We start from the raw sequence: 9,006 nt of genomic DNA on the forward strand, positions 1-9,006 counted from the left end.
AGGAACTTCAGTAAACACGACCACCTTATTTAGTTTTTAATGTTCGTGTCAAACCTTGGACAACCGTGAATTGGGTCTCCGTTCTTTACTCAATGCTGCCACTCAATGGCAGAAATGTTACATCAACCCAACCATGAAGCCCCAAATACCAAAACTGTTTGATGTGACCAATTCTGCCTGTGCTCAGGCTTTTCTTTCTTTCTTTCCTTAATTTTTTCCTCTGGCATACAAGATCACTCTATTTAACTTTATTAACAAATAAATCTATGTATGTGTGTATGTATGTATGTGTGTGTGTGTGTGTGTGTGTGTGTGTGTGTGTGTGTGTGTGTATAAATATATATTTTACCGCAAGCCATCTTACTAATTGTTTATATAACAAAAAATCTGTTCCTAAAAACATTTTAGCCCACGGAGTTATTTGACCTGATGCAAGCGCTCTTTGAGATCCTGGAATTGAGTTTTGCTGCCGTTTAGTGGACAGAAAGCAAATTGCAAACAGTGAGTTTCAATAAAGTCCTTTAATGCCTATTTTGAAGAGCATTACATGAGAAAAATTCAGGGGGAAAAGCAAAAGAAACTCCTTTAAGTTGCAGAAAAGTTAGATATAGTTCACTATAGACAGAGTGAACATGAGTGACATTTACATGCGTTGTCTGTGCACATTTACTAAAGTTCTTTATCCTGAGATCGTCGGACAGGCTGGAGGACTTTTAACTCCTTGTAGGAAGCAGCAGCTTTGCAACACACTGACGTGGAGCATAACTCTGTAACATCAGAGAGTATAATATTAGTAACCACAAACACATACATGTTAACGGTTCCTGAATGAAAATGCGTGAAGCGTACTAGCTGCGACGTCTTCAGACGAAGGGTTGATGTCACATTCATCACAGTAGCTGGAGGACACCAGGGCTTTTCCCACCAGCGGACTCCTGCGGGGCTTCATTCTAAACCGTCCTACCAATGAAAGAAAGGAGAAACGTGATGTGGAATAAGGTTTTCCATTATAATTAACTTTTTCCCAATCTGTTGAAATTCCACCTTTGCAAGCTTCAAAACTTCTATGTAACTAATTTTTTTATTTTCCCAAGAGACATGTTCCCATTTGGCATAATCTTCAGTTCAGTTTCCATTGGAACTGTTTTAAGGGTAATGAAACCACTGCTAGTGTCAGCCCCAGCTAACTCACCTGGGTACACAGCCTTTTCTGCGGACTTGTGCACAGCGTGCCGCTGCAAGATGACATTTGTCCTCCTCTGGTTCGTACTGATGTCGGGCTCAGCTATGATCTCGGTCGCAGTCAGGTTGCTTTTAATGGCTCTGGAGGCTGTGGAACGGGCCACCGGGGGCAGAATCTCCTGGTACTCTCGGTCAGTGAAGTCCAACTCTGGGCCGGGAACACTTTTGATGCTGAGAGAGGAGACTTTAACAAGGTTTGGGTCGTGGCGACCAAGTCTGTGTAATTTATTAGCTACGCAATGTGTCAGGAAATTACAACAGAATCACACCTTGTACTCAGTTGCGATGTGCAGTGTCGTGAGTATGGCGCATGCAGCAGTGATATATTTGTACAGCACTAAATCAAATCTGGAGGCATCAAGATGACCTCAGGAGTTCTTTCCAATGCAGTTCTTCCAAATGCGCACATTTAAAATTTGTATTTTTTTCCTCTTGCATACTTGCCAGATTTTCAGGCGACTGCTTCAACATGCTTGGTCAAACTAAACTTCTTTTCGGCAGTGTTTCATGGCATCCAAGACAGTGGACTGTTTTCACTCGGCAGTTTGCCTCCATGACCACAGAGATCATCAAGCCATCCTGAGTTACCAACTTTACTTTGGGATGCTGACTGGTGGCCCTGAGATCAAGCGGATCAACCCTAGTTTAAGCAACCTGATTGGTTCCTGGTGGCAGGCGGTGGCACTAGCACCCAGCCGACTGTACCTCTTGTTGGTCAGGATGGAGTAGACCTCCTGCACCAACAGCTCAGCTGCACCAGGTTTACAGTGGATGGTTCCCTCGATGACGCTCTTCACCAGGGACAGGTTTTGCTTCTGTAGAGCCTGGCAGTGTTCGAGGCAGCAACAAAAACGACAACAAAGAAAGAGAAAGTGTCAACGTGAAGCAAAGAGCTGCACTGAACTGGCATCTCTGCTCTCTGCCTGCTTGACTTGATTATCTTTTCTTGTGGCATTTATCTCGTCTTACCTTCAGTATCAGGCCCCAGTTACTCTGTTTGGCCGACAGTGACGTTCCCCTGTCATATGAATGCATTGGGAAGGACTGAGGGTAATATCGAGAGAGTATCTCTGCTAGAAGGTAACCGTTGGAAAAATCTCTGTAAAATGAAACAGTGCGTAAAAAAAAAGACTGAGTACATTTGTTCTTCCTGACAAGCCGTAAATATTATTCAGTTTGCCAACGGAAGTTGGATATGTAGGATTGGAAAAGGATTCAGCACTTTAGAGTGTTTATTGTGCAGGGAAAGATGCTTGCTTCTTTAATGCCATGGTCTGATATAAGGACCAAGAACAAATTCACAGATGTTTTCACCATTTACGCTTTCAGTCTGAAAAAAAAAAAAAAAAAAAAAACGAAACAAAACTGGATGGCACAATTTCGATAAGGGGGGAAAAAAATCCTGAAAAATACAGAAACCCAATTTAATTAATTGACTAATTATTTCCATTACATTATGTTATCCCACCTAGTCAGATAGATGACGTCAAAATGGCGACGCCGGTCATGTATTTGTGTGACGTTCATGTACCGCAAATGAAATACCTAAATACCCCCCCATATCAATCCAGCTGTTCGCCTCCATTCTGTGTTCTCTTGCGTCGTGTCGGTCGTCTACCTGCGGACATTCTTTGGGTAAAACGACAAGCCGGTGCCTTGCAGCCACTTCCAGACTTCCCTCGGCAGTCCTGTCTTTTTGGGGGAGGGTGCGTAAGACATGCCGCTTTGCAGTGTGCGGAACGTGACAACAACAAAGTCCATAAGTCGCGTCCTGAGATAAAAGTCCTCGCGGTCTTTTCGACTTTTATCTGTTCATCTGCCGGTCGTTGCTTCTCGTCGTCGCATCACTTTCCGCTCCGATATACGGTGTGTCGGCAGATTAACAGCGTGCCGTTGACTGACGAGTCCGAGTGTTTGTTTTCTTTTCCATAGCGACAGCACAACACACGGGTGGTAGGTTGCTGCCCCCTAGAGGATGGATCAGCACATGCATTTTCTTTTCCTTTCTTTTTTTTTTTTAAATAAAGGTTTTTGGCAATGACGTTGAACACTTTAAAATTGACAACACATATGAAGACGAAAGCAGTGAATTGTATAAAAATAAAAATGTGTTCATTATGTATGGTGAGTGGTATTATGTCACACATGGAAACAAACACATCTGACGATTCACCTGTGCACACATATTTTCCATTTAGGGGTTTCCTCGTCTTTCAACGTCCTGCAGTTGTCAGTGCTCAGTGGAAAGTACATCTAAAACCTCCTCAAACAAACCTGTCAATCATGATGTTGCTGTTTCCAGACTTCAATTTTATTTGGACCATTAGTGTCAGGCTATTTAAAATTCAAAATTCCACTCTGTGGTGCTCCTGTTGAGTGTATTGACCGACAGTAAAAACATCTTGTTCAAGATTGTGAAAAACAAATTTAAACTTTCACACACAAAGCATGCAAGAACAAAACTGTGTCAATGGCTTTTTTTTTTTTTATGTCTTTATATTGCTGACATTACATAAACATGAAAATTTCCATTTACACATGTTGAAGTGCATCACAACAGCTTGCTCTGACATCATCTTCAACACAAATCAAACCTGAACTGCAAAATATGTCTTATTTACCATGTCGCTAATCCGGTATTTCAAAGGTGAAGTTAGGCGTACAAGCGGTTCCGCCTGTCATTGGTACAGCAGGAATCTCCGGAGTCTGGTGGGCAGGGGGAGATGGTTAAGGAGATGAAGTCTATCACGGCCGAGGCAGTCCCTGATGCGCTGACGACACAGCTGGCTCAGCAGCCGTGGCGTCGCTGCGAAAAAGGCGACCGAAACAATACATCAGCTGGGTTCTGGTACATTTAACACCGAGATGAACGGCACTGTGCAAAGTGCTCCTGTACCTTCGTACAGCAGTAGGAAACCTTCCGTTAGACTGCTGGGCGGTGCCACTTCCACTGGCCTCTGACACTCTGTGTTCCTGGCATTAATGTCTGCGCCGAAGTCCAGCAGCAGCTTCACCACGGCCGTGCAGTCTTTTTCTGCTGCTGCGTGTAAGGGCGAATCCAAGAATTTGCCTTTCTGCACGCTTGCACCTGCGAGCAGGACGGCAACAAATCCAAAGTCAAACATTGATGCGCAAATCAGGAGTGTCTCTGTGACTCTTTCCAAAAGCCCAGGCTACTACTGCCTGGGCTACTACGGCATCCTACTGCACGCTTTCGATCAGCGTGCAGTAGGATGTTTTTGCTGCACTGTGCTTAAATTACACACTGCTTATGTGAGCTTAGAAATACATTTCTACGTGATACGTTGTGTCCTGGAAATGCCTGTCAATAAATGGGCAGTTTGTTCCAAATTACAGTGTTCTTGTCAATGTGGCAAAGAAAGAACGGTATTTGGTGCATCACTAACATTTTTCCCCATCTGTGTGTGTCTGTGCGTGCAGATGCTCCCATAAGGCGTGTGTGTGCATGGATGTACAGATCAACACACTGCCGCCGGCTGACCTTCCCTCAGGAGTGTCCTGGCACACTCCAGCTCTTGGCAGACGCAGGCCGTGTAGAGCGCCGTGCCCATGTGAGGGATGTCCATATCCACATCTGCCCCCCACGTCACCAGAGCCTCCACGCAGCCGTAATGACCTGCAAGGTAATGGGGCGTGAAGACGGCAATCAGTAAGTCCCAAGCCAGAATAATTCCCCAAGGCTGTCTCCTCGGGTCATGTTGAGATTTATTTTTAAGGTGATTTTTCCACCGTACCGCTCCTGGTACGTGCTCTGAAGTTTAGTGAAAACGCTCAGATTTACAGTAATATGCAAGTTGGGGTTTTGTTTGATCACAAACACGTTGCACACGATGTAATTATAACAGTGTGCCGTTCAAATTGCCAACCTTTGCTGGTGGCTTCGTGGAGGGGTGAGGGATGGTACACTTGGCTCCGCGGCTGTGCCCCATTTTCCAACAGAATCTCAGTGCATGCCACACTGCCCGCCGCACAGGCGTTGAACAAAGGGGTCACTCCATCAATCGTTGAAGCGTTGACCTGTAAACACATTTTTTTCTTTCTTTCTTTAATCCCGTATTTTTAGACCATGCTTAACCGTGCAGCTTGATGAATAGAGCAGCCCATGGCAATAACTGAAGGGCAACTGCTCTGAAAGGACTTTCGGAAGAACAGCAAGGCCCTGTTCATTTGTTATGCCAACCCCAGTTTTCACTTGCCACTGACCTTTGTTGCACGGCAGCATTTTGTTGCATTTATGCATTCTCAATTCACCATTAAAAGGCTATTTTTTTCCCCCCATTGGTCATTGAGTGTGTCACACATCCTTCCTGGGTGTTTTCGTGGGTTCAGTTATACCTCACAATTAGCCCATTCACATTTTGGGTCTGTGTCTGTTTTTGTCATCTAAAATGAATGTGGGCAAACTCAAGGTAACAGTCTAAAGAAAAGTGGAGAAGACTATACACTCGTTCTTTTCCATGTCCAATCAATGAGGTCTCTTAGCAAAACATCTGTACAAGGTCGACAAGATGTAAAAAACAAGGCTTCTGCCAAACAGATAGCCAAGTCCTCAAACCAGCTTTATATGACACACATCCTTTTTCCTTTTTAACCATTTGCCCAGTGAAAAAGACCATTCAAAACACTTTTGAAGATCTTGATTGCTAAAAAAAAAACCTAAAAAACATTAAAAAAAAAAATTAAAATATTGAAGCTAATAAAGGCTGTTGTGTGACTTACATTTGCCCCAGCGTCTATGAGAGCTCGGGCACAAGCGACGTGGTCTCCGACACAAGCTTCGTGAAGTGGTGTCACATGGTCTATGGTCAGGATGTTCACGCTGTGACCCTTGAAACAGCCACAGATGGTGTTGCACAGAACGTTAAGGGTTCCATATTACATCTATGTTCAGTTATCAGTTTCCGTCCATTTTAAGACCTCGCGGAAGGTTCATTTCCTCAACTTTAGAGAAACAAAAGATGGCAAAAAGATATTGTTTCCCTATCTTGGAGGCAGGGGAAAAAATTGTTTTGTTAGCATTCTTACCACTAATATGAGTCATTTCCCCCATTTCCCCAAGGTTTTGTACGGTGATTTTGTGCTTTATACATCCCACTGACCTACTCAGCCCTTTCTAGAGTCTATCACTTAAGGTGAAATCATTTAACCTCACTATCTTGTTTTCGCATTTCACCTCATATCCTCTACAACCCAAGATTTATTACTAATGGCTCGATGTTGAGCAGCGCAACGCTTTAGGCACTTAGCCAAGCCTCCTATGGTCTGCAACCTGTGCGTCTGCAAGCAACCAGTGTAGATAACGATAAAGCAATGCCTTCAAACTCAATGTCACGCCTCTATTAAGAATCTTTAGCGGTTTGGTCAGAGTGTGCCTAATAAATCTGATCGTACAGCGCTATGTCCACGTGCAAATATTGCTGCCGTGTCAAAGGACTAATAGAGGTGCAGGTGTACATGTGTGATAAATGGATGTAATCCTAGATAATCTGATTGGCTGGCTCCTTACTTTTAGCCGAGGCTTTTTTATACATATATAATCTAATCCATTGGTCTAGAGAGCGACAAAATAAATTGCTCTAGGGAGCGATGGAATAAAAACCCTCGTGTGCACGCTGCTCCCTCCGAGGATTGTGTTCCGTCACCTGTAAAATGAGGGTCCTCAGTGCCAGGAGGCGGCCCTGACTCGCAGCGTCATGGAGGGGTGAGCGGTCCGCCCAGGACCCTGCAGCCAGATAAGAACTCAGTGAGCTCACTTCCATTTCACATTCATGATTATTACATGGGGCAGAGGCTCCGGTCCAAACCAATTTCAAACGACTGTCAGTAACCCCCCCCACCCCCCGACAGGTCAAGTTATAGCGTGGAAGAGCAAGCGGTCAGAGTCTCTGCTGAGGATCGCACAGACAATATATTTGGCATAGACACGTGCAGAAATATGCAGCTCTGCAATGCAGCCATTCCACATTGAGTTCCCACAGTCTTAAATGACTGCAGTCGCTTTGTCTCTCGCTACTCGCTAATGAATTCCCCAACACGAACCACAGTGCGTCAGTCGGTATCCTTCGAGAGATCCTGTTCTACCTCCTCCGTGTTTGACTGATTAGTGCAGGGGAAAATCTTTTACGCAGTAAATGCATCACGCCGAAAATGACAAATTAACACTGAGGAGAGAAGGAACGCATTGGTATCAGCGCACCTGAATCAATGTCCAGAATGACACCTGTTGCATTCCACACATTGTCCTCAGTGTCATCGTGCTTGTCTTTGTCCATTTCAGTCGCAGGTTATCGATGATTAGCCAACTGGGTGTGCATGCTCTTTTATTCATTTTATATAACTGACATTACATTGAATGTTTTTCTTATGAGAAAAATAAAAAAAAGGCCCAGATTAAAACATTGAACACTTTCCCGAGAGTAATGTAAAGCCGGGCCGTGACTAATACTGCAAGCAGAGCAAGTAGCTACTCTACATAGTGGCCCCGCTTTACATTAAACCTCCCATTGAAAGACGGATATGGATTATGTCGTGCCTGTCTCCCGCCGGTGGAAAGAGGGCCGCCGCTTGTCTCGCCGAGCACCATGTTGTTTTGCTCGCTGTCTGAGTGTGAGCGGGGTGCAGCGCATAGCTGGGAATGGAAACTAGGGCATGTTGGGGGGTAGGCGAGGGAGGTGGTTGGGGTGGGGTGGGGGGGTGGGAAGGGTATCATGACTGTGTTCTATTAATACATTGGAGCAAAAACCAACGGCCAGGCTACACTGTGTTCATCTAATATTAAAAAGAACAGGCCAGGAATTAAAAGGTTGGCTGTGAGCAAAGTAAAAAGCAATATCTTTATCTGCACGTGTTCACATTACAGCCAGCAATGGCTCAAATACCCACTGTGTCATCTGATAAACACAAAAGAAAACACGTCTTAAAATTATTAATACATAAACTTGACTGGACATGATGGAAAAGGGGAGAAGAAAACCAAGAGGCACCACCTCCGTCAGACTTCTGTCCTGTATGTCACCACCGCCATCAGAGTACTTACTGTGTTGCTGACCGTAATCATAGAACTCTGCTGATATCCTGGCAGCTTCTTTGCGGTTCCCGCGCACAACGTAGAAGTATGCGAGCAAGTTGAGGGAGATCTTTACGAAGAGCTTAAAGCAGAAAAGAGCCAAGATGCTGAAGTAAACATTGGACAACTGAGCCGCAAAGGGCTTGTTGGTGAGCTCCCCGCTCGACTCTGACATTTCCTCTCAATCCTTTGCAGAGGGAGCTTTGGTTTAGGATGAAGGCGAGATCAGATGCCACTCAGAAGAGCACCAGAGTAGCCTACTGTTCTCTAAAGGGCACCGAGCAGTCGGCTGGTCCAGACAAAGCACAGCCAGGGAAAAAAGGTGGTCTGCAGCTGCCACCGTGCTTCTGAGCAACTAATGCCATGTTGTCATAATGTTTGTCAGGGGGCGTGTGTGCCTGTGCGTGTGTGTGTGTGTGTGTGTGTGTGTGTGTGTGTGTGTGTGTGTGTGTGCGTGCGTGCGTGCGTGCGTGCGTGTGTGTGTGTGTGTGTGTGTGTGTGTGTGTGTGTGTGTGTTCACCAGTTATGTAAGTTGCTTCTATGAGAAAGCTGTTTCACTCACACGTGTTGAACTTGCAATTTATATTTTGTAATGCCTTCTTTAAAGAAAAAAAAAAATCATTATTTTTTTTTCAGTTTGAACATAACTAATTGGTTCTTTTTCCTCTCTGAATCAA

General features: G+C 44.7%; 2 protein-coding genes and 1 long non-coding RNA gene across 6 annotated transcripts in view; 1 reads left to right on the forward strand and 2 right to left on the reverse strand.

Moving 5' to 3' along the window:
- Positions 1–4,828, forward strand: part of LOC142878514 (uncharacterized) — a 39,139-nt gene extending 34,311 nt beyond the window's left edge. Inside the window, exon 3 of the long non-coding RNA XR_012924783.1 lies at positions 4,684–4,828. This is a non-coding gene — a long non-coding RNA (uncharacterized LOC142878514). The remainder of the gene's footprint in view (positions 1–4,683) is intronic.
- Positions 633–3,163, reverse strand: spata4 (spermatogenesis associated 4). Of its 2 annotated transcripts, none has more exons than XM_076012364.1 (6): positions 2,861–3,163; positions 2,212–2,260; positions 1,948–2,066; positions 1,193–1,413; positions 850–960; positions 633–767 (listed from the first exon to the last, which is right to left on the reverse strand). In XM_076012364.1, the coding sequence occupies exons 1-6, from the start codon at positions 3,001–3,003 to the stop codon at positions 670–672; spliced, it is 741 nt and encodes a 246-aa protein (XP_075868479.1). In that variant the 5' UTR covers positions 3,004–3,163; the 3' UTR covers positions 633–669. The 2 variants fall into 2 exon arrangements, with proteins under 2 accessions (XP_075868479.1, XP_075868478.1); XM_076012363.1 differs by having other exon boundaries at positions 2,212–2,341.
- asb5a (ankyrin repeat and SOCS box containing 5a) lies at positions 3,736–8,690 on the reverse strand. Of its 3 annotated transcripts, none has more exons than XM_076012365.1 (7): positions 8,300–8,687; positions 6,906–6,985; positions 5,983–6,090; positions 5,130–5,280; positions 4,745–4,879; positions 4,139–4,330; positions 3,736–4,048 (listed from the first exon to the last, which is right to left on the reverse strand). In XM_076012365.1, the coding sequence occupies exons 1-7, from the start codon at positions 8,502–8,504 to the stop codon at positions 3,921–3,923; spliced, it is 999 nt and encodes a 332-aa protein (XP_075868480.1). In that variant the 5' UTR covers positions 8,505–8,687; the 3' UTR covers positions 3,736–3,920. The 3 variants fall into 3 exon arrangements, with proteins under 3 accessions (XP_075868480.1, XP_075868482.1, XP_075868481.1); XM_076012367.1 differs by lacking the exon at positions 8,300–8,687 and adding an exon at positions 7,460–7,912; XM_076012366.1 differs by lacking the exon at positions 5,983–6,090 and having other exon boundaries at positions 8,300–8,690.
- Between the last annotated feature and the right edge of the window lie 316 nt (positions 8,691–9,006).

The sequence above is a fragment of the Nelusetta ayraudi genome, unplaced genomic scaffold (genome assembly GCF_046127955.1).
Source record: "Nelusetta ayraudi isolate G7.1 ecotype Tasmania unplaced genomic scaffold, CSIRO-AGI_Nayr_v1 ptg000005l, whole genome shotgun sequence".
In the NCBI taxonomy this organism is placed as follows: Eukaryota; Metazoa; Chordata; class Actinopteri; order Tetraodontiformes; family Monacanthidae; genus Nelusetta; species Nelusetta ayraudi.

Coding starts and splice junctions, on each gene's coding strand:
- asb5a (XM_076012365.1), bottom strand. CDS start 8,504: ATGTCAGAGTCGAGCGGGGAGCTCACCAACAAGCCCTTTGCGGCTCAG. Junction 5,281..5,982: donor TCATAGACGCTGGGGCAAAT/GTAAGTCACACA, acceptor ATGTGTTTACAG/GTCAACGCTTCAACGATTGA. Junction 4,880..5,129: donor CCACGAAGCCACCAGCAAAG/GTTGGCAATTTG, acceptor ATTACCTTGCAG/GTCATTACGGCTGCGTGGAG.
- spata4 (XM_076012363.1), bottom strand. CDS start 3,003: ATGGACTTTGTTGTTGTCACGTTCCGCACACTGCAAAGCGGCATGTCT. Junction 1,414..1,947: donor TCCATCCTGACCAACAAGAG/GTACAGTCGGCT, acceptor CTCCTCTCTCAG/CATCAAAAGTGTTCCCGGCC. Junction 768..849: donor GTCTGAAGACGTCGCAGCTA/GTACGCTTCACG, acceptor CTGATGTTACAG/AGTTATGCTCCACGTCAGTG.